Here is a 25,232-nt window from a genome sequence, read left to right as displayed (position 1 = left end):
CTTGACCATCAAATAGACTGTGAAAACAGAGCAGAACCTATTCTCAGAGATGCATCTCAAACTGCTTTTCAGCCCTCATTTGAAATTCAAAGAGTGTAATAGGGAATGCAAAAGTGCTTTTATGTTTGCTTAATCCATGGCAACCAACTCAAAACATTAATAAGATACTGAACGTGAAACACAACCGGTTCCATCTCTAAACATCTTGTGCTACAGTAGAAGTGTCCTGACCTCTGGGATAAAAGGTCCACCAACTATAGAGATGAGTCATAACATGCCTGATCGTAGTTTGGAGATGCCGGTGTTGGATTGGGGTGTACAAAGTTAAAAGTCACACAACACCAGGTTATAGTCAAACAGGCTTATTTGGAAGCACTAGCTTTCAGAGCACTACTCCTTCATCAGGTGGTTGTGGTGTATTCCTGCTCAGGTCGATTTTAAAAAGTCTTGGTAAATCATAAGTCTTGGTTTTGCAATCATAAGGGTATTCCTGACACCTAGGGCAACAATGTGAGCATCTGGATGTGCATCACTGAAAGAATTGCGGATGCTGTAAATCAGAAACAAAAACAGAAATTGCTGGAGAAGCTCAGCAGATCTGGCAGCATCTGTGAAGAGAAATCAAAGTTAAAATTTCGGCTTGAGCGACCCTTCCTTGGGAGCTTTTCCAGCAATTTCTGTTTTTGTTGTTGATGTATATCACCTTCATAGTGTTCCTGCAGAAAAAGGAAAGGGTGAATCCTGTCACATGGTTCCCTGAGCAGACTGTCTCATCACCAGAACTCATCACCACAAGCACCAAGAAGTTTCTTGACTGGTGGTGAGAAGGGCACAACCTGTGAGATCCTGGATATACACCAGGTCAGTCTGTTTTCAGGTGGGGGGATTTGAGACTATCGCACATCTTCTGAATATGCCTTTGCCAAGGAAGTCTGGAGAAAGATGCAGTGGTTTTTGTCGGAGTTCAGCTGAGCAGTTCCTTGACGTGTGACTCTGTGCTCTATGGTCTGTTCCCTGGGGCACACACCGAGACAAGCATCAACTGTTCCTGGAGGACCATCAACTCACTGAAAGACACTTTTTGATCTGCCTGAAACTTGTTGGTCTTCCAGAACAAGGTAATGATCTTGACTGAGTGTTGCAGATTGGCACATTGCAAGGTCTAGGACTACATGCTGATGGATGCACTAAAGTTTGGGTCAGCTGCAGCCAAGACACAGTAATGAAAGACTCTATCTGAGGTCTTTCTGCTGAAGTTAAATGGGGGTCTGTTCAGAAATTGGACACACCTCCCAATGAATGTAAATATAGTCTTGTGTGTAAAAGATGTCTTTGGTTTGTTTGGACAGAGTTAAACTCCTATGTTTGTTTGTTTCTTTGATATGCTACTGTACAGAACCAAATTGCATTTATGACTATATATACAAAGATATTTTTATGAATAAAGCATATTTTTGAAATAAAAAAAGTATCACCTTCATTGAGTTCTTCTGGAACATTGTGAGGACAATCAGAACTCCTCCACCTTATTCTTGCCACAGATTTAACCCTCTGAGATGAGTAAGCTGGTCCAGAGAAACTACACCAGGACCATTCTGGACCCTGGCTGGTCGATATTATACTAACTCCAACATGCCCTATCTCCAGCATCAGCTATACATCATCACATCTGCTGGCTACACGGTTTTCATTGTGATCATATTGGTCACTTAACAATGGGGTTTCTGATAGGTGACATTAGCCATGTTTATATAAGACTTTGGATCTGAAAAGGCTAATGCTGAGGAATGCATCAAGCACCAGCCAATCTAATGATGTCATAAGGACTGGGATGGGGAAAAGGAGAACAGCCAGGGATGGGGAGAGGAGAGGGAGACAGGCTTACCTTCGATGTTTCCTCATAGTCTCAGTATCAATGCCTATCATGGACCAGCTGTCTGTGATTGCTCTCATGCAATAAACCACATCTTATTTCAGACATGAGCCTTGACTCAATGATCTCCCAAGTGAACTTCTTTTACCAACTCAGACCTAGCAGATTCCGGATATCCCAACATAAAAGGAGGATGGTGTCAGCAATTCTTCCTTCTGGTAGTCAATAAATTAGCAATACCTACAAAAAGGTGCCAGTGTGGTTGTCTGAAGGTTTAATTTAGCTGCAACATTGCAATGTGGACATCACGCTCAAGAGCTAAGTAGAGATTGATCATGCAACAATAAATCAGATTATTGGAAGGAGACATGTTTCAATAAGATTTATCATAGAGCTATGTAATCACTGATCATGTACACAGGTTGTAGATTGGCAAGAGTTCTTGGATACCAGTGTGTGGGTGCCAAAGTGGTGTGTCAGGTTGAAACTGACAAGAGATAGCTCTCTAGTGAGAAACGGAAGACCTCAGAAATGACAGCGAGAGAAAAGACCAGTTGTCTCAATGCATTCTGAGCTGAACTGGGAAACAAAACCTATGCTGGGTCACTAATGTCACTGCCTAGTTTTGACAGACATTATCTCTGTTATTTATTCAGCATTTCCTGAGGTTACAGCTATTGCCTGAATGGTTAAAGTATCAAATAAACAAATATATTTCCTGAGTGCAGGCTCATGGAATGGGAGCTAAATTGTGTTAAATGATGTATGGCAGCCACTGGTGATATTCAGTGATCAGGTCCACCAGCAAGCAGGTCTCCTGTGGCCCGTGGGTATTTGCCACAACCTGACATATCGGGCAGAGTCATCTGGGAGTTCAAGGAAATAAGGCTCTGGCCCAGACCCTCTGAAATCCAGATTGTCAGAAATTGGACATACCTCTCAAACGTCCCAACGCATTAACTCGGTGAGAATTACCTGGAAAGTTAAAAAATATGTGTGGTGTCTGAAACCCAACTGAAAATCCTCAACTCTAAGCTGGAGTCTGGCTCAAAATCATGGTACTCCCTCTCTTACTCTGTACAACTACCATAACACATGGACTGCAATGTTTCAAGAAAGTACCCCACCACCATCCTCTCAAGGGCAATTTTAAAAATTAATTCATGGGATGGGGATGTCGCTGGCTAGCCAGCATTTACTGTACTTGAGAAGGGGATGATGAGCTGCCGCCTTGAACCACTGCAGTCCGTATGCTGTTGCTGGGCAACAAGTGCTGGCCCAATCAGAAATTCCACATCTTGTGTGAGAATAAGAAGAATAGTTATCCTGGAAATGTTCAAGGAGTTAAACCTACTCCAACTCCAATATTGCCTGCATGGTATTTGGGATAGAAATGTAATACTGCAATTATGTGCCTCCTGGCCTGCCATAGTCATGTGTTCTCTGCCATGTTGCACCCATTGGCGGCGTCTTTCTAGTGTCTTGTTCAGTGAAGACAGAGTGCAAGTGTGCTGCACTTTGACCTTGTTTATGGGCTGTGAGACCCAGGGTTGAAGAGCTAGACAGAAGTGCAACTATTAAAGACAAATACAGGAATGTCCACAGCTGAAATAATATGTGGCTTCGGATTTTCCTTTTCCATTGCCAGTTGAAATGGAAAGTGATATGAAACAGAACGGGCAGTTTTTCCACTCTCAGTGGCAAAATTATGAAATTGCAACAAGCAAGCTAGACCAAGCCATGACCAACTACAGCTTTATAAGAGACTGCTACAACATGTACTCCACCCTAATTCTTTCCAAAGAACAAAAGAAAACAGGTTGCAGAAATTTGAAAAGCCTTCAAGGCTTGCCATGAACCTGAAGTGGTATCACACCAATGAAAAAAAGGCACATCCATTAAAGCAGTGTTCTCACTGCACTGACACTATGCATCAACATAAAGGATCAAAACAAAGCTCAATGGATATCATTCATGCCAATCATGGCAATAGATGCCAATCACCTAAAGAATTCTGCCACATCTTGGAAAGGCAAAAGTTTTGAGCAATCTAGATGCAAAAGATTGTAAGTGAAGCTGGATGAAGGCAGCAGCTCCCTAAGTACAATCTGGATACTGTTTAGGAGATACAGATACAAATGTGCTGTTTAGCATTTTCATGGCTCCAGAGGAGTATCAATGCAGACATAAGAAAGAGTTAGTGATCTTTCTTGAGTGAAAGTTGTTGTGGAAACATTGGGGAAGAAGCCATCACAGACCACAATTAAAACCTAGCATAACTGCTTGACAGATCTTGCTGAACCAGAAAAATTCCATTTAAAATGCCTGACATCAAGTACCTCAGTCATGTACTGACAGCATAAGGTCTTTGCCAGATTACCTAAAGGTGTTAACTGTAACAGTGATGGAATGTCCCAACGCATGTTGGATTTGTTAACTATTTGCCAACATTTGTGCCCAATCTGACACCAGAATATGAACTATTACACCAAATTACTGCCAGGAATGTGCGGTGGCTTTGGGGCATAGGACATGAAACCCCTTCATGAAAATCAAGCACCTAGTGACATCAGTGTCCATGCTGAAATACTACGATATAAATGATGGTAACCCTGCAATGTGAAGCCAGCAGGATCAGCATTTGGAGCAACCCTGAATTCAGCTACAAGTCCTTTCAGAGCATTTTCTTCAAGTCATTGCTATCTGCCCTGAAGCATCTTCAAAGAATATTACTCTGGTTTAGAGATATCATCTGGATATGACATACAATCGAAGGAAGCAGATGCAAATTGCAGACATGCTTTCAAGAGCAGCACTCTTAATGAAGAAAACAGAGGTTGCTACGACAGAGCATGAGATTTCCCAGGTTCAGTAAGAAGCAGCAGCTCATCATTCCCTGTAATGTAACAGAAAATACCTCGCTCAAATCTAGCAAAATACCTAACAAGATGCAAATCTCTAAGTGTTGCAGGAAGCAGTGTTAAAAAGAATGCTCTGAGAACATAGGGTGCACCTATTGCTGTAAAGCCTAATGGGAAAATAGAGTTAGCCAATGATGGCATATTGTACACAAGAAATAGAGTAATTATCCTGAAGGAGCTGGGAGGATAGATACTAAAGCACATCCATGCAAACTGCTAAGAAATAGACTCAAGCCTGAGAAAGGCAAGTGATCGCTCTACTCGGCAAAATGAGTAATGAAGCCAAACAGCACATCAGCCAATGCAGGGCTTATAATGAGTACCAAGCTAAGGTGCTAAATTTGGATTTGATTGGAAGTTTTGGGCCCATGTGTTGTGGGTAGTATCTCATCCAATTGCCCTATCTCCCCTCTCTCTTGCTGTTACCCTCCCCTCTCCAAAACTTCCCTCTCTTACACTCTCATCCCCTCTCTGGGCCTTCCCTTCCCTTTCACCCCTCCTGCTTTGCCCCTCTCCTCTCTTTGCTCCCCTCTTTCCCATTCCATTCTTCTTTCTCCTTTCCCCACCCTTCTTCACTCCCCTCTCCTTTCCTTTCTCCCCTCATCTTTCCTGTCTCTTCCCTCCCCTGTCACCTCTCATCTCTCCCCTCTCTGGTCCTGGTCTTTGAACAGCAGAGTGGCAGAGCTGATGCTGGTTATGGTTACCTTGTTCCCTACCTAAGGACCTCTCTACAGCTGTCAGATCTCTTTGGCTGTAGTGCTGAGCTAACTGATACATCTTCCTTCATTGCTGCTCTATACTCTTTCACCAGAAAGCCAGGCATGTGCCAGTCATTAGATGAAAGGGTCCTACCCGAAATATTGAATGTCTTGCTCCTTGGATGCTGTCTGACCTGCTGTGCCATGCTTTATCAACTCTGATTTCTCTAGTATCTGCAGTCCCCATTGTCTCTGAGAAGAAATAGCACCCTAATTAACTAATTAGCATAAGAAAATAAGCAGAACACCTCTTCCAAAAGGCTCCAGTGTTTGACAGTAGCCCTTTGGTTTTAACTCTCACTCCCTCAGTTCACAACACCCATGTCTTCACCTCGACTCAGAGACTCAGGTTTGACTCAGTCAAACACAGCTTTCACTTTTATCCTGAGATTGGTCCAGTCTCCAGTGGTTTTAATCAACTTCTGACTCACAGGCGTCGCATTCCCCAGATTGGGTTAAACAGCAACATAATAAGGGAGCTGAGAAAATTGACGAGAGAGAGAGAGAGAGAGAAAGAAAACAGATTACTCGCACATGGTGAATGAGCCTTTCCTGTCAGTGAATGAAGATACGGAGATTGAATTGTGGAACAGCTACAGAGTGCAGGTTAGAGACATCAGAAGAGACATCAGCTTCAGGACATATCTGGTAAGGAGGTGGGTTGTGGGGGAACAGTGAAACTGTAAGTGACCTATCAGCCTGCAAGGAAAGAGGTTTGAGACGTGCAGGTGTTGCTGAAAAGCACTGAGATTTGTAATTGATAAATACAATGTGAGGAGAGACTATACCTGAATGTTAATACTTTTATTATTCACCTGAGTAGCAGAGAGCGCATGACCGGACATTGTTAGCTGAATGTACTGTTGTATTCTGTTATACATGGAAAATTGTATAGATGGGCTAATTTATCCCTGGATATTCCAAGTTGCAACTATTCTCAGGGCTGGCCAGGTTACATTTTGGTCTGAAACATTAGTTTAATCTATATTTAATGCAAGGCTCCATCTTAGCTTTTACCTTTTTTTAGTGCCAGGAACGACTCTCCTGAGCACTCAAACAGTTAGATGCCATTTAAAATGCCCGTTTTCTCTCAATGATGAGGCTGCCCAGTAACTGGGGGAGGAATTCATCAAAACAAGTTCCCAACAGTGGCCAGCTAATTGGGAGTAAACACAGTGTTGCTGAGGATTTTCAGCATTATATAAAAGGTTCATTATCTCTGAGCATTGACGCACTGCTATGGTCGTAAAGGAATATGATGGGGAACTTTCTGGACACTTTGTCAGGAGTTCAACCATCATTCAATATTTATTTTGAAAATTCCCTAGAAAACACGATCTTGCTGGGAATCTTATAGGAGTTAGCAGTATAAACATGCTCGTGGCCATCTTGCTCAGTTGCTCTGGAGAAGAATGTGGAGAGGAAGCTAGGCTGAGAGGTATCAGGTCCTGCATAGATAATACAGTAGGATGAGGAAGATTTGATTCCCTCTTCCAATTTTAGGACATCTCCTCACCTCTTTTGGGACCTCCAATCCGGCCCAAGAACCTGTGCACACGCTTCCTCACTCTCTGAGCCATTTTGCAACATTTTATTGTGTGTTAGTCAGTAAACATCTCCTCAGCTATCTCCTTCAGAAGCCTGGGGTATAATCCACCTGGTCTGGGTGATTTATCCACCTTCAGACTTTTCAGCTTCCCTAGCACTTTCTCCTTCGTGATGGCCACTCTCTGCCCCTGTCAAGTTCAAATTATTTTATCAGCAATTAAAACTGTGTGCTGAAACCAGACTTTCAAATGCATCTGATTAGCACAAAACAGATTTAATCCCTGAAATAAGCCTCCTCACTGTCTCCAAAGGACAGGTTAAGGGTAAAAATCAAATACTGAATGGAAGTACAAACCTGAGACACCTGTTTGAGAGCTCGGTTTTAACACACAATATTCCAGCTAACTAATGATTGTCACTGTTTAAATGTGCCTGAAGGTTCCAAAACTGGCAAGTTTAACACTCCAGGACTGATTTGATAAAAGTTTCATCTCCACTCATGGAGTGGAGTCCAACACTATGGAGAGAAACCAGTGGGAAAGGATTACTCAGGAAATTGTCTGGACAAACTGGAACACTCACAGAAATTCAGCAGGTCTGGGGAGAGATAAAAACAGAATTAACATTTCGCCTCTGGTATGATTCTTCTTCAGAAGTGAAAAGGGCTGTGAAACAATGTTTTTTACACTGTGGACAAATGTTGAGAATGCCCAGATCAAAAGATAAATGGAAAGATAACAGCGGTGAAGTAGGGATAGAGATATAAAATAGAGGTAAATGGAAGTGAGAAAAGGAAAACTGCCCAAACCAAAGCCAACAAAGCATGGCTGGGGACTAGGGGACAGTGTTGGGTGTAGGTTGCGATCAAAATGGAAGACAGAGGCCATGTTCTGAAGTTGTTTCATTCAATGTTGAAACCTGAAGGCTATAAGATGCCTGAGTGCAAAATGAGGTACTGTTTATCAAGCTTACGTTATGATTTGTTGGAAGATATATAGCAGGCCCAGGACAAAAATGTTTGAATGAGCAACGTGGTTTATTAAACTGGCAAGCAATTGAAAGGTCAGGATCATTCATATCAACAGAATGGAAGTGCTCCACAAAGCTGTCATGATATATGATTAATCTACTTATACACTTAATGGTAAGGTCCTAGGGAGTGTTGCTGAACAAAGAGACCTTGGAGTGCACGTTCATAGTTCCTTGAAAGTGGAGTCACAGGTAGATAGGATAGTGAAGAAGGCATTTGGTATGCTTTCCTTTATTGGTCAGGGTATTGAGTACAGGAGTTGGGAGTTCAACCTACAGGAGTTGGGAGGTCATGTTGCGGCTGTACAAGACATTGGTTAGGCCACTGTTGGAATATTGTGTGCAATTCTGGTCTCCTTCCTATCAGAAAGATGTTGTGAAACTTGAAAGTGTTCAGAAAAGATTTACAAAAATATTGCCAGAGTTGGAGGATTTGCGCTACAGGGAGAGGCTGAACAGACTGGGGCTGTTTTCCCTGGACCGTCAGAGGCTGAGGGGTGACCTTATAGAGATTTACAAAATTATAAGGGGCATGGATAGGATAAATAGGCAAAGTCTTTTCCATGGGTCGGGGAGTCCAGAACTAGAGGGCATAGGTTTAGGGTGAGAGGGGAAAGATGTAAAAGAGACCTAAGGGGCAACTTTTTCATGCAGAGGGTGGTACGTGTATGGAATGAGCTGCCAGAGGATGTGGTGGAGGCTGGTACAATTGCAACATCTAAGAGGCATTTGTATGGGTATATGAATAGGAAGGGTTTGGAGGGATAGGGGCCGGGTTCTGGCAGGTGTGACTAGATTGGGTTGGGATATCTGGTCGGCATGGACAGGTTGGACCGAAGGGTCTGTTTCCATGCTGTACCTCTCTAGACTCTATGATTGTACTCTGTATGCTCTGTTCAATGATTGTTGAGTCAGGCCCACACTCCGACAATGCTCGTTGGCAGTAGATATCAGCAAAGGCCCTTGCTCACTGGTTAGCACTGCTGCCTCACAGCGCCAGAGATCCAGGTTCAATTCCAGCCTTGGGTGACTGTCTGTGTGGAGTTTGTACATTCTCCCCGTGTCTGCGTGGGTTTCCTCCAGGTGCTCTGGTTTCCTCCCATAGTCCAAAGATGCGCAGGTCAGGTGGAGCGGCCATGCTAAATTGCCCATAGTGTTAGCTGTATTAGTCAGGAGTAAATGTAGGGAAATGGGTTTGGGTGAGTTACTCTTCGGAGGGTCGGTGTGGACTTGTTGGGCCGAAGGGCCTGTTTCCACAATTTATGGAATCTAATCTAAATGGCTCACTGTGCAGTAATAAAGACTGCTTACAGGATTTGCACGTTGTACCTGTGAAAGGAGTGCATTAAACTGCACCTGAGACTGTGTCTGCAGTCAGAGAAATTCACACAGAAGATCATGAGGCAGAGGGAACAGAGGTGGCAAAAGTCAGGCCTAAGGTTGATTCTCCAACAGCATAGAGAGAGCATTTAACTATCCAATGTCGCTGTCAAGAGGTGAGCGTTTGGCAGTACACAGCAGGGCAGCAAGATCACTCACTCAACACCCACCCTACTCTCGAGACAGCTATCAGGGCAGTGTCTCAACTGAAAGGCAGGCCTTGCCCTGACTCATCCATTCTATTAGAAGCAGCGTTACTTTGTGGCATTGCTCAGGAGCATGTGGGACGTGGATACAAGACAGTGACGGCCGGTGTTCTCACTATGGCTCCCAGTTCAATGCTACAGGTTTACCAGCACACATCCTAACATTTTTTTCTCTGTTTTACCCAGATAGGTGGATTGTTCCACAAGTGGCCCAACAAATGAATAATCTGTCAGCACATCAGCTCTCAGTGAAAACTGCAATAGAGGAGGAAATCGAGAGATTGGAAAATGGAGTCAGCAGGTTCGTGCATTGTACACTGTAAACAGCAGGGACACATGATTCCAGGACAAACAATGCACAGGAAGGGTGGCAGTTAAGGAATTGCATACACACTAACTGGGGTATAATTCCCACACAGACTGATTCTCACTGGGATATGGGTCCCACACACTTTAACTTTCATTGGGATATAGATTCCACACACATCAACTCTCATTGGGTCCCACATAAACCTATCTCCACAGAGATAAGCCTACCACGCACACTGACTCTCACCAGAATATTGTTTCCACGCACACTGACTCTCACTGGGATATTTCTACAAAACACATCAATTCTGACTAGGTATGGGTCCCACGTACATTGACTCTCACTTTGGTCCAGTTCTTCAAACATAAAATCTGTGGACCAAACACAGAAATTCTGTGGATCTGGCAATGTGACAATATGGATCAAAACTGAGTTAACATTTCAAGTCCACTGGTGCTGCCAGACCTGCTGAGTTTCTAGAACAATTTCTGTTCTCTTTCCAGATTTTCATCATCCGCAGTTCCTTGTTTTTAAATTCCATGGAACCAGAGTGACTTATTGCCCCAAGCCTGTTCCACTATGCTATGATATCTGGCTCACCGCAGGTGACAGTCCTGCCCAGTTCCTATAATTATGCTGGAAGAAGCATAGAGTTTCTATATCAGAAATAAAATTAAGCATTAAGTGTGCACAATTTAGCACGTGGTAATAGAATGTTCCAAAATTCTACCAACTTGTAGGTGTAGAATTTTTTTTTTAAATTCTCCCCAGTTGTAGGGAATCTTCCACAGGACACTAAATTCTGGGAATTTGGTGACTTGGGGGAAGAGGTGCTGTTGTTCTGTTTAAAAAGGCAATTGGTGTTCTCGAAGGAGGATTGACAGAGGGCCAGGACGAGAGTATTTGTTCTAATTCCTGTTTAAGCAAGGGGCTAACTGGAAACTGGAAGAAAGAATAGAATTATTTCTCCTCAGGTTATCAAGTTACAGATGAGCTTGTTGATTTGGAATCTATAAATTTTATTGGGACATATTATAATGGGGCGCTTTAATTCTCCAATTATCACTGATGTTAGAAAAGAGATAAATGTAAAGAAAATGTTCCTGAGAAATGTTTGGGAGAACTTCCTTATTATTATAAAACAGGTTGACACCCCCTCTGAGGACCAAAACTGAAACACCCAAAAAGGAGTGCCTCACCTGATAATCTGTTAAAAGGAGTGTGAGAGGAGGTGTAATCTGTTTTGTTAGCAGGTTCTAGTAATTAAGTAAAACAAATCCCTGATGCTCACTTAACAATCCACAAGTAACAATTTATTTAACTAAGTCTAACCATGAAGAAATTATCTAAACTATTAACAAACCAAACAATTCTTTTTTAACTAACTATTTCTGAATAACACAAGATTCTAATGGTATGCTGTTCAAATAAACACAAATCCCACTTATATAACAAAACAATAGAATTTAGTCTCTCAAAATTACAGCCAGGTTACATGTCTTCTGGAACTTTGTGTCTTCTCCACCGATCCTTCTGTCAGAAATGTTTTCTCTGTAGATTCTTGCATTAGGAATTTAGATGGTGTGGCAGGGTAATGTGGTAAATAAGATGGTGCTTTCTCTTAGAGCTGAGAACTGTTATGTCTTAGCAAATGTCACTTAGCTCTGGGGCGTTTTCCAAATACCCCCTTCCTTTATACTCATAATGATAGATCAATAGCCTCACTGGCATGTGCTATCGGTAGCAATCCTGAGATTACTATTCTGCTTGGTCTGCTTTATAGATTCCACCCGAACTCCCTATATTCACTTTTCAGGTCCTCTTCCCTTTTCCTAGCTAAGAATCCTGTAGACTTCATCTGAGACATCCCTGACCCTGGTATTGGGAGGCAATATATCATCCAGAAGTCTAGTTCGCAACCACAGCATCTCCCAGCCTTTCCTCTAACCATTGAATCTCCTCTCACTATCGCTTTCCTATTCTCCCCCCTTCCCTTCTAAGCCACAGTGCCAGGCTCAGTGCCAGAGACCTGGACGCTGTGGCTTTCCCTTGGTAGGTCATCCCTGCAACAGTATCCAAAGCGGGATACTTACTATTGAGGGGAATGGCCATAGGGGTCCCTACACTGTGTGCCTATTTTTGTCCCACTCCTGACAGTCACCCAGTTACCTTTATCCTGTAACTTAGGTGTGACTACCTCCCTACAACCCCTATCTATCACCCTCTCAGCCTCCCGAATGATCCAAAGTTCATCCAGTTCCAGCTCCAGTTCTCTAATGCAGTCTGTGAGGAGCTGGAGTTGAGTGCACTTCTCACAGGGATACTAGTGATGACTCTTACCTCCCACATCCTGCAAAAGGAGCATGCAACTGCCCTAGCTTCCATCCCTTATGATTTAAGTTGCCAAAAGAGATTTAAAAAAACTTTATCTTACCAACTCGCCACACAGAGTGTAATTTGGTTTGTGGAGGAGGACAGGTGAGAAACACTGCGCGTGTAGTGTTTCGAGTTTAGCCACTTCCTGAATGTATTAGATCACTTACCCAACAGTTCCCCATGTCCGCTTCCACTCCTGCTCAGCCTTCACACCGCTGATTCATGAGGTAACTATTTTATATTCAAGTTTACCTTCCCAGCTGGCCCCTGGTTCATGCTCTCTCGCTGTTGAAATCGAGAGTTATAGAATCATAGTTATAGAGATGTACAGCACGGAAACAGACCCTTTGGTCCAACTCGTCCATGCCAACCAGATATCCCAACCCAATCCCTACCTGCTAACACCTGGCCCACATCCTTCCAAACCCTTGCTATTCATCTACCCATCCAGATGCTTTTAAATGTTGCAGTTGTACTATCCTCCACCATTTCTTCTGGCAGCCCATTCCACACGGCAGCCTGTGGCAGCCCTTATCATTAAGTGTGTAAGTCCTGCTAAGATTTGCTTTCCCAAAATGCAGCACCTTGCATTTATCTAAATTAAACTCCGTCTGCCACTCCTCAGCCCATTGGCCCATCTGATCAAGATCCCGTTGTAATCTGAGGTAATCTTCTTTGCTGTCCACTAGACCTCAAATTTTGGTGTCATCTGCAAACTTACTAACTATACCTGTTATGCTCACATCCAAATCATTTACATAAATGACGAAAAGTAGTGGATCCAGCACTGATCCTTGTGGCACTCCACTGGTCACAGGCCTCCAGTCTGTAAAACAACCCTCCACCACCACCCTCTGTCTTCTACCTTTGAGCCAGTTCTGTATCCAAATGGCTAGTTCTCCCTGTGTTCCATGAGATCTAACCTTGCTAACCAGTCTCCCATGGGGAACCTTGTTGAACGTCTTATTGAAGTCCACATAGATCACATCTACCATTCTGCCCTCATCAAACCCCTTTGTTACTGCTTCATAAAACTCAGTCAAGCTTGTGAGACATGATTTCCCACACACAAAGCCATGTTGACTATCCATAATCAGTTCTTGCCTTTCCAAATACATGTACATCCTGTCCTTCAGGATTCCCTCCAACAACTTGCCCACCACTGACATCAAACTCACCGGTCTATAGTTCACTGGAGTGTGTGGAATGAATTCCCAAAGGAAGTCGTAGATGGAGGTACAGTTAAAACATTTCAGAAACATTTGGATAGGTACATGAATAGGAAAGGTTTAGAGGGATATGGGCCAAATGCAGGCAAGTGAGACTAGCTTTGGGAAATTTGGACCAGTTGGACTGATTTCTTTTCTCGTGCTATGTGATTCTATAACAATGAAAACAATCTCTCAGCATCTCCCCTCTCAAGTACTCTAAGAATCTCATATGTTTCAATAAGGCACATTCTAAATTCCAACCAGTTCGGGTCCAAACTGCACAATCTCTCCTCGTAAAACAGTCCTTCCGTGGCTGGTTTCAACCTGGTGAACCTTTCTGGATTATATCCAATGCCAGTATATCTTTCCTTCAATAATGGGTCCAAAACTGTTCACAATAATCCAATCATGATCTGGCTTCTACTTTTATAGTCCTTTCGTTTGAAATAAAGGTCAGCATTCCATTTGTCTTCCCTATACTTGCTGAACTTGGATGTTTAATTTTTTTTGTGATTTGTGGACAAGGACTCAAATTCCCCTGTTTGTAGCTCTGCAGTTCTTGTCCATTTAAATAAAGTTCAGTTCCTTTATTCCTCCTGCCAAACTGTATAACCTCACATTTTTCCACATTGCATTCCATCAGCCAAGTTTTTGTCCATTCAGTTAACCTGTCTTGACCTCTTCACAGACTCTTTGTGTCAACCTTATCACTTGCCATCCCACTTATTTTTTATATTATCCACAAACATGATTCCAGTAAATTTACTTTCCTCATCCAAGTCATTAATGTTATCGTAAATAATTGTGGCCCCAGCAATGAACCCTGTGGGACACCACTAGTTATAGGTATCCATCCTGAAAATGCCTCCTCTTATCCAAACTCTCTACATTCTATGAGTTAGCCAATCCTCTATCAATGCTAATATTCTCCAACATCAGTTATCTTATTAAGTAACCTAACATGTAGTACCATAACAAAGGCCTTCTGAAAATCCAAATATACTACTTCCACAGCTTCTCCTTTATCTGTCCTGCTTTTGACTTCCTCAAGAAATCTTTGTAAGGAATCATTTCCTTCAGGAGGTCATGCTGACATTCCTTGACCATATTATGTATTTCTAAATATTCTGCTATAATATCCTTTATAATAGTCTCTAACATTTTCCCAATAAAATATGTTAAGGTAACTGGCCCACAGTTATCTTTTTATCTAGGCAAAAGTGGGTACTGCAGATGCTGGAGATTAGAGTCAAGATTAGAGTGGTGCTGGAAAAGGACAGCAGGTCAGGCAGCATCTGAGGAGAAGGAAAATCGATGTTTTGGGCAAAGGCCCTTCATCTTTCTATCTCCTTCCCTTTCTAAATAAATGTGTTACATTGGCAGCTTTTCAATCCTCTGGGACTCTCCAGAATTTAAGAATTTTTAGAAGATGACAATCTGTGCATCCATTATCTCTGCAGCTACCTCCTTTAGTATCCCAGTATGTGTCCTATCAGGTCCAGGAAAGTTAATGATCTTTCACCCCATTATTTTCCCTAGCACACTTTTCTCTTCCTCTCCTTTTGCCCCTTGAATATTTAGTAGTTTTGGAACACTGTTTGTGTCTTCTACTGTGAAGACTGATGAGAAGTATTTATTCAACTCCTTGGTAATTTCTCAGATCCCATTACTATTTCCCCAGCTTCATTCTCTCAAGAGCCTGTGCTCATTTTAAGTTCTCACTTCCTTTTTTTACATTTAAAGAAGCTCTTGCTCTCCATCTTGATATTTCTTGCACGTTTGCCCTTAAAGTGTATTTTCTCCCTCTTTATTGTTTTTAGTCATCTTTTATTGGATTTAAAACTTTCCCAGTTTTCTGCTTGCTGATAATCTTTGCCACATTATATGTTTTTTGTTTTCTTTCAATCTGAAGCAATCCTTAACTTCCCCTGTTAACCAAAGTTAGCTATCCCCTTCCTTGAATCCTTCTTCCTCATTGGCTGTGAGTCGCACATTATTTTCTTACATGTTCTGCCATTGTTCCTCAACTGGGTTTGCTGCTAAATTCCTTTTCCAGTGCTGTTGAGCTTGCTCTTCCCTCGTTCCTTTGTAATTGCTAGGATTGGCAGATATTAGCAAAAATAAGGTTGGATAGACTTGGACTATTTTCGCTGGAGCATCAGAGGCTGAGGGTTTGAAGTACATAAAATTATGAGAGCATGGATAGAAAGATAGGGGTAAAGTTTAAAATGTGAGGCAATTTTTTTCATGCAAAAAGTGGTAGGTTCCTGGAATATGCTGTCGGGGAGGTGGTAGAAACAGATACAATAGCAAACTTTAAGAGGGACTTAGAAAGATACATGAACAGTAGGGAATAGAGGTATACAGACCATGTGCAGGCAGATGGGACTTGTTTAGAATAGCAACATAGATGGCAAAGACATGGTGGGCTGAAGGACCTGTTCCTGTGCTCTCGTCTTACCCTTAGATTAGATTAGATTCCCAACAGTATGGAAACAGGCCCTTTGGCCCAACCAGTCCACACCGACCCTCCGAAGAATAACCCACCCAGACCCATTTCCCTCTGACTAATGCACCTAACACTATGGACAATTTAGCATGGCCAATTCACCTGAACTGCACATTTTTGGACTGTGGGAGGAAACCGGAGCACCTGGAGGAAACCCACACAGACACGGGGAGACTGTGCAAACTCCACACAGACAGTCACCTGAGGCTGGAATTGAACATGGGACACTGGTGCTATGAGGCAGCAGTGCTAACCACTGAGCCACCGTACCGCCTTACTAAAACTTAGCACAGTTGTTTTCAACCCAATTTCCTGCCTCTCAAACTGAATACTAAATTCTACCATGTTATGGCTACTATTTCCGAGGGAATCTTTCACTCTGATTTATTAATCCTGGTTCATTACATGTCACCAGACCCAAAAGAGCCAAATTCCTGGTTAGAATTACCGCATTATGTTCTAGGAAACTCACCTGCACACACTCTCTGAATTCTTGCTCATGGCTAACTGCCAATCTGACTATCCGAATCGACATGAAGATTAAAGTCACTCATGATTAACATTCTGCTTTTGTTAAATACCCTCAATATTTCATTGAATACTGTCTGAATGATTTCTAAAGAAATGTTTGATAAAGTACCACATAAAGTTATAGAGGTCTACAGCACAGAAGAAAGGTCCTTCACCCATTGAGTCTGTGCTGGTCAAAAATAGGCATCCAACTGTTCTATCCCATTTTTCAGCAGTTGGCTCATAGCTTTGTATGCTGTGGAACTGCAAATGCAAATCTAAATGCTCCTTAAATGTTACGAAGGTTTCTGCTCTGACCACTCTCACAGGCATGAGTTCCAGATTCTCATCATCCTCTGGATAAAAAGATTTCCTCACATCTCCTTCAAACATTTTGCCTTATACCTTAAATCTATGCCTCCAGTAATAAGGATGTTAAGGATATGAATAATAGAACTGAGGCTTTCAGAATTGGAGGGTCAGTGTTGGATGAAAATTTAGTTTAAGGACAGGAAGCAGTGAATGATGGTCGTCAGCTGTCTTTCTGTTGTCTTTCTCTCAGAGCAGTGCTGGGACACTGCTTTTCTTGCTCAATTTAAATAACTTGAATATTGAGAGAAGAGTAATATTTTCATAATTGCTGATGATAAAATTATGGCAAACCGTAAGAACATTCAACAGCATAGGAGTGGGTCCTTCAACTCACAATGTTGTGCTGAACATGATGCTAAATTAAACTCATCTCTTCTGCCTGCCCTTGATCCATATCCCCCCATTCCTTACATATTCTTGTGCTTATCTAAAAGTCCTCTTAAATGCCCCTATTGCATTTGCCTCCACCACAACCCCTGGCAGTGCAGTCCAGACTCTTACCACTCTCTATGTAAAAAACTTGCCCCTCACAGCTCCCTTGAACTTTACTCCTCTTATGTTAAATGCATGCCCCCTACTTTTAGACATTTTAACTCTGGCAGAAAGATTCTGACAGTTAATCCTATCGAAGCAACTCATAATTTTATAGACTTCTATCAAGTCTTACCTCAGCCTCCGCCATTCCAGAGAAAAGAATCTGAGTTTTTCTAACCTCTCCTTTTAACTCATATCCTCTAATCAAGGCAGCATCCTGGTAAATCTCTTCTGCACACTCTCCAAAGCCTCTACATCCTTCCTATAATGGGGTGACCAGAACTGAATGCAATACTTATATGTGGCCTAACCAGAGTCTTATAAAAATGCAACATGACATCCTGACTCTTGTACTCGATTCCCCAACCAATAAAGACAAGCATGTCATGCAACTTCTTTACCACCCGATATACTTGCTTGGCCACTTTCAGGGAGCTATGGACTTGAACTTGAAGATCCCTCTGTACATCAATGCCGTTCAGAGTCCTGCTAATAACTTTTTCTTAACATTTGATATCTCAAAGTGCAGCACCTCACACCAACCTGGATTAAACTCTTTGTAATTTCTCTGCCCACATCTGCAACTGATCTATATCCTGCTGTATCCTCGGACAACCTTCTACACTATCCATAACTCCACCGAAATAAGGAGGGAGAAGATTAAATATGAGACTAAGCTAGCCAATAAAATAAAGGAAGACTGCAAGTGTTTCTTTAGATATATAAAAGGCAAGGAAACGGCTGAGGAACTGAATAATTACTTTGCGGCAGTCTTCAAAGTGGAAGACATGTGTAATATCCCAAAAATTCAAGACAGTGAGGGGGGCAGAGCTGAGTATGATGGCCATCACCAAGGAGAAGGTACTAAAAAAACTGAATGGCCTGAAGGTAGATAAATAACCTGGACCAGATGGACTACACCCCAGAGTTCATTGGGAGATAACTGAAGGGATAGTGGAAGCTTTAGTGGTGATCTTTCAGGAATCGCTAGAATCAGGGAAGGACTCAGGGGACTGGAAAATCACTAATGTGATCGGCCTGTTTAAAAAGGGAGTGAGGCAGACAATGGAAAATTACAGGCCAATTAGCCTAACCTCATGTTGTGGGTGAGATCTTTGAAACCATTGTGAAGGATGAGATTTCTGAATACTTGGAAGTGTATGGTAAAATAGGGCAAAGTCAGCATGGATTCATCAAGGGGAAGTCATGCCTGACAAATCTGTTAGAATTCTTTGAGGAAGTAACAGCAGGTTAGACCAAGAATGCCAATGGATGTTATCAAACTGGATTTCAAGAAGGCCTTTGACAAGGAACCAGACAGGAGGCTACTGAGTAAGATAAGGGCCAATAGTGTCAGAGGCAAGGTGCTAGCATTGATAGAAGCTTGGCTGGCTGAAAGCAGAGATTGGGGATAAGGGGGTCCTTCTCAGGATGGCAGCCTGTGACAAGTGGTGTTCCGCAAGGCTCAGTGCTGGGACCACAACTGTTCACTTGAGACATTAACGATCAAGATGAAGAAACTGAGAGCATTATGGCTAAGTTTGCAGATGATACAAAGATAGGTAGAGGGACAGGTAGCATTGAGGAGGTGGAGAGGCAGCAGAAGGATCTGGACTGGTGAGTAGTGTGGGCAAACAGGTGGGAGATGGAGTACAACGTTGTGAAGTGTGAGGTCATGCACTTTGATTGGAAGAATAGAGGCATGAACTATTTTCTAAAGGGGGAGAAAATTCAGAAGTCTGAAGTGCAAAACGACTTGGGAGTTCTAGTCCAGAAATCTCGCAAGGCAAACTTATAAGTGTGGTCAATAGTTAGGAAGACAAATACAATGATGGTATTTATTTTGAGAGGGCTTGTATATAAATGCAGGCATATATTTCTTAGGCTCTATAAGGCCGTGATTAGATCACATTTGAAGTATTGTGCACAGTTTTAGGTCCCATATCTCAGGAAGGATGTACTGACCCTGGAGCATGTTCAGAGGAGGTTTACGAGAATGGGCCCAAGAATGAAAAGCTTAACATATGAAGAATGTTTGAGGACTCTAGGTCTATGCTCGATGGAGCTTAGAAGGACGAAAGTGGATCTAATTGAAACATACAGAATACTGAATGTTCTGAACAGAGTAGATATTGGGAAGATGTTTCCATTGGTAGGACAGCACACTCTTAGAGTAAAGGAAAGACCTTTTAGAATGGAGATAAGGAGTAACTTCTTCAGGCAGATAATGATGAATCTTTGGACTTCATTGCTACAGAAGGCTCTGGAAGCCAGATCATTGAATATATTAAGACAGATATTCTGAGTTCCTGAGTATCAAGGGGCTCAAGGGTTATGTGGAGAAAGAGGGAGAATGGGGTTGAGAAACTTATCAGCCACGATTGAATGGCAGAGCTGACCTGATGGGTTGAATGGCCTAATTTCTGCTCCTATGTCTTATGGCCTAGACCTTTTCTTGTTAGAATTCTTTCTTTTAAGCTTTCTTCATTTTTCTATCTTTTTCCCACAAGAAAAGAGACTGTGAGAGATGCTTTCTGAAGCAGGTTGTGGCTGGTCAGGATTTACGACGAACTTCGATAAAATGGCCATAAATTAAAGCATGCTGGGAAATGGAAGCCAACCTTGAGTAAAGTGACATGCTGCATTATCTAGATAGGCTCCAGCTGCCCACAGTTTGCAAACAAACCTGATAGCTGCAGACCCTGCAATACACACTTGAAGTTGGATTTGAATGGGACAATGGAATGTTGCCGTCAGGATAATCAGGAGCATTCGCATCATTCACCAGACATTGAGGCACCTCGCACTCTTATTTGGAGGAGGATGCATGCACCCAGCACCTACCATAATGGATACCTAAGGGCCATCCTGCCATCAACGTGCCAGTGCTGGTTGGGTCTGATCAATCAGGGTAATAGAACCCGATCAATCCATTGGCAGATCCCGAGACCCTCCCAAAAGGGCACAAAGACTTTGAAGGATAAGAATCACTGCAAAACCCTGCTCAGAGCGGTAACTCGAGAATAACTACCGAAAGAGAAGACACCCCTGAGACCCTCGGGAGAAGACCAGACGACATCACCACGTGGAGCCTGGTTAAGTTCTAGTGTGGTGGTGGCTGATCATACAACGTTATTTTAATGCATAAAGTAGTTTGTAGTGTTTATCGTTAGTTTATAGTATACTTTATTATTCTAACATTAATTGTGTCAAATAAATGAGTATTATTGTGTATCATTATTAATAGTTGACTCACAGTCCTTTTCCTGAATATGAGAATTTATAACACGCTGTGACTCCATCAGAGCTCTCTTGTCAGGTAGAATTTGACTGAATCAAAAGACATTAGTAAGCCTCAAATTATCCGTCTCACTGCTTCTAAAAGCAACAATGCATTACATAGCTCCCGATTTGCAACACTGAATTTTTAATTTGCAAAACTCTCCTGGTAATTCAATTAGATCAGTCCAATTTGCATTTCAATTTATAGTTCCAATAAAAAAGGAATTCTGCTCCCTCTTACAATTCAATTGAAGAAACTAGGAGTGTTCTCCTTGAAGGGCAGATTTGGTTGGCAACAAGTTTATGATCGGGTTAGATAGGTTTGACATGGAAATACTCTAGCCATCAGCTGATTGTTTAGATTACTTACAGTGTGGAAACAGGCCCTTCGGCCCAACAAGTCCACACCGACCCTCCGAAGAGCAACCCACCCAGACCCATTCCCCTACACCTAACACTACAGGCAATTTAGCATGGCCAATTCACCTAACCTGCAAATTTTTGGACTGTGGGAGGAAACCCACACAGACACGGGGAGAATGTGCAAACTCCACACAGACAGTTGCCTGAGGCGGGAATTGAACCCGGGTCTCTGGCGCTGTGAGGCAGCAGTGCTAACTGTTGTGCTACCGTGCCGCCTGAAAATGATCGGGTTAGATAGGTTTGACATGGAAATACTCTAGCCATCAGCTGATTGTAGAAGGACTCATGGGCAGTTCTAAGGTTTTTGCCCTGCTCCTCGGATGCTGCCTGGCCTGCTCTGCTTTTCCAGCACTACTCTAATCTAGTTCTAAGGTTTTGTCCAAGAGATTTAAGAGGGTTATAAGGCAGTGAGCAACAATGGCATGAACCTCACTGCCCATATGGGACTGGAAAAAGATGAATTATTTCAAAAACAAATTGAATGTGGAATGCAGGATTTTGGGGATAGAGTGAAGGCTTGCAGCTAATTGGATTGCTTCACTGGGAACTGCATAGTTTGATGGATCGGCCTTTTTGACCCACATGGAATGAGTCAATCATGTTATGTTTCACTTTTGTTACAGAACAGCATCTGCCTCTGATGATACCAGCTCTGAGTTGCAGAGAGTATCTGCTCTAGATCCAGGAGGGCTGCTCTCCCAGAATTCATTCCGAGGACAAGGGGCACTGTCCAGGTAAAGAGAATAATCAAGTGCACAGGTCACTGAGCTACCAGTCTTCATGGACAACACCGCTGTCAATCACATTCAGGTCTTCACCCTCAGACTTTTAACTCAGTCACCCTTCAACCAATTGCCCTTGCCCCGCTCACCTTTGACACTTTTGAATTAGTCACCGTTGACCTGCTCAAGCTGTAATATAGTTCAGGCAATGGGGAAACCCTGTCTGATTGAAACCTTGCCATTGGGAAGGTGGAGGGGTAGGAACACTGACAGCCAGTCTCCTGTCCTTGGCTCCTATCACCCCCTTGACTCCTATTGTACCTTCACACACTTGTGTTGAAGGATCCAAAGGCTAATTCCTGGTTTTGTCCCTGAATCAACACCACCAGCAGCCACACATCCCAGGTGCATTGCTGACAATGGACAGCTGCCAAACTCTGTTGGCTGGAAGTATTTGCTGGATGGAATTTGGCATTATAGATAATAGACAATAGGTGCAGGAGTAGGCCCTTCAGCCCTTCGAGCCAGTATCACCATTCATCATGATCATGGCTGATCATACACAATCAGCATCCTATTCCTGCCTTATCCCCATAACCCTTGATTCCATTATCTTTAAGAGCTCTATCCATCTCTTTCTTGAAAGTATCCAGAGACTTGGCCTCCACTGCCTTCTGGAGCAGAGCATTCCATATGTCCACCACTCTCTGGGTGAAGAGGTTTCTCCTCAACTCTGTTCTAAATGGCCTACCCCTTATTTTTAAACTGTGTCCTCTGGTTCTGGACTCACCCATCAGCGGAAACGTGCTTCCTGCCTCCAGACTGTCCAATCCTTTAATAATCTTATATGTCTCAATCACTTCTCCTCCCATCCTTCTAAATTAGTGTATACAAGCCCAGTCGCTCCAATCTTTAAACATATGATAGTCCTGCCATTCTGGGAATTGACCTCGTGAACCTACACTGCACTCCCTCAATAGCCAGAATGTCCTTCCTCAAATTTGGAGACCAAAACTGCACACAATACTCCAGGTAGGGCCCTGTGCATCTGCAGAAGGACCTCTTTGCTCCTATACTCAATGCCTCTTTTTATGAAGGCCAGCATGCCATTGGCTTTCTTCACTGCCTGCTTGTACGTGCATGCTTGCTTTCATTGACCGATGTACAAGAATACCCAGATCTCATTGTACTTCCCTTTTACCTAACTTGACTACATTTAGATAGTAATCTGTCTTCCTGTTCTTACTACCAAAGTGGATAACCATACATTTATCCAGATTAAACTGCATCTGCCAAGTATCTGCCTACTCACCTAGCCTGTCCAGGTCACCCTGTATTCTCCTAATATCCTCCTCACATTTCACCCTGCCACCCAGCTTTGTGTCATCAACAAATTTGTGAATATTATCTTTAACGCCTTCATCCATATTGTTAATGTACATTGCAACAGCTGTGGTACCAGCACCGAACCTTGTGGTACCCCACTGGTCATTGCCTGTCATTCCAATAGGGACCTGTTTACCACTACTCTTTGCTTCCTTTTAGTCAGCCAATCCAAGTCAGTATTTTGCCCCCAATACCATATGCCCTAATTATCAAAAGCTTTCTGAAAGTCCTGGTATGCTACATCCACTGGCTCTCCCTTGTCCGTCTTCATAGTTACATCCTCAAAAAATTCCAGAAGATTAGTCAAGCACGATTTCCCCTGCATAACTCCATGCTGATTCTGACCCATCCTGTTACTGCTATATAAATGAGTCATAATTGGCTGTTATGTGCCTGAGTGGTACTTAATTTACTCAGCCTTCTTGACAAGCAATGGGGGTGGGGTCTTAGTTAAGACCTGCCACCTGCATTTGATGCAACTCTCTGTCTCTCATTCACACTCTTTGACTGATGTGGCATCCATCTGTGATCAGTCACCTTGTGGGAGCTCCACCTGACCAGAGATACATTCCTTACATAAAGCAGTTCAAAACTTGCTCCTTTATAAGCTTCACCTTGGCTGTAAACCTCCAGAATATTCACTCCCTCCCCTCCCCAACCCCAAAGCCTTCCCTAATTGCCTTGTCCCCCACCATTGCAGAGTCAAACACTCTCCATATCCCAGTACTGACTCCACTTCCATCGTGCCTGATTAATGATTGAGGAATGAGGAAAGTGGGGAACATGAAATGTTTGTTTGGAATTTAGGAAATCTTTAATTTTGGAACCACTTTGCAGAATGTGGAAACCTGAAGAGGAGCAGGAAACTCAGAGGCAGGTGTAATTGCGCAGACAGTTAAATTCACACAAGGTGTTTGAAGTGATTGTATGTAATGGTTGCCACAGACTGCACACAAAGGCAGAGCTGGATATCACACAACTACAAGAAGTTAGCTAGTACACTAACCGCAATTGCAATTCTCCATAAACATTATCAATTGCAGTTTCAAATTACCCAATAAACATGGTTCCAAAGTGATTATTTATTAGGAAAACAGTCTGTTAACTTTTGTCAGTACCACTTCCATCAGTCTCTGCACATGGATTTCATGCTAGTGTTAAAACATGCAGGTCTTCAAAAGATTTGCATCTGCATTGTCTTTGGCTATTTGTCTAGTATCTGCTCATTCCCAGGAAGTGTCATTCCTGTGGTGAGTACTGCTGCCATGGTAACTATTGATACTGATCCATTTTCATTGCTGAGTCTCTGAGACTGAAGGTTATTCCATACTTTACGCAGAGGTTGATATAACTTCTTACCGATAGGCTATGTGCAATGAAGATACAGCTTCTTTGGTTGTATATAAACGTATGAGGTTATTAGAAGAGTATCTGGTCATTCACCTCCGAGATTCGAGGTGACAATTATTTAACACCGGTCTTCGGTAGGCACATATGCTGACATTTGTTGAGAGTGTTTGTCGTGGATCACATAGTGTATCCAAATGATTCTTCACATTCAATTACATATAGTTAAGAGAAGACTCAACAACACAAATTTACTTAATATGGATATTTATTAAATAAATAAAAAGATGGAAAAAAACCAAGTCTCACGCCCTTCTGCCCATCAATCAATGTTCTGGAAGCTTAGTTTTGTTCCCAGCACCGTTCGCGATTCCAGTCTGAGGGGAAGTCCAATGATTCAGAATGAAAGTCTCTCTCTTATAAAATATAACAAACCGCAAGTACAGAGAAACAAATTGATTGTGCTGTCTTTGGCACATACAGAAATGTGAGTCACCCATCAAGAGACTTATTTAAGGTCATATAGCATTAACAA

The 25,232-nt window shown here is 42.6% G+C and overlaps 1 protein-coding gene across 1 annotated transcript in view; it reads left to right on the top strand.

The window, feature by feature from the left end:
* LOC122557042 (cyclic nucleotide-gated channel alpha-2-like) overlaps nt 1–25,232 on the top strand; it is a 76,563-nt gene that overhangs the window by 21,285 nt on the left and 30,046 nt on the right. The window contains exon 2 of the mRNA XM_087991817.1: nt 21,866–21,976. Within this exon, the coding sequence (XP_087847943.1) occupies nt 21,866–21,976 (111 nt within the window). The remainder of the gene's footprint in view (nt 1–21,865; nt 21,977–25,232) is intronic.

Source organism: Chiloscyllium plagiosum, unplaced genomic scaffold (assembly GCF_037043375.1).
Source record: "Chiloscyllium plagiosum isolate Xiang-an unplaced genomic scaffold, Cpla_swu_hap1 HiC_scaffold_11, whole genome shotgun sequence".
Taxonomy (NCBI): Eukaryota; Metazoa; Chordata; class Chondrichthyes; order Orectolobiformes; family Hemiscylliidae; genus Chiloscyllium; species Chiloscyllium plagiosum.
Note: the sequence above shows the minus strand (reverse complement) of the source record. Positions and strands in the feature narration are given on the sequence as shown.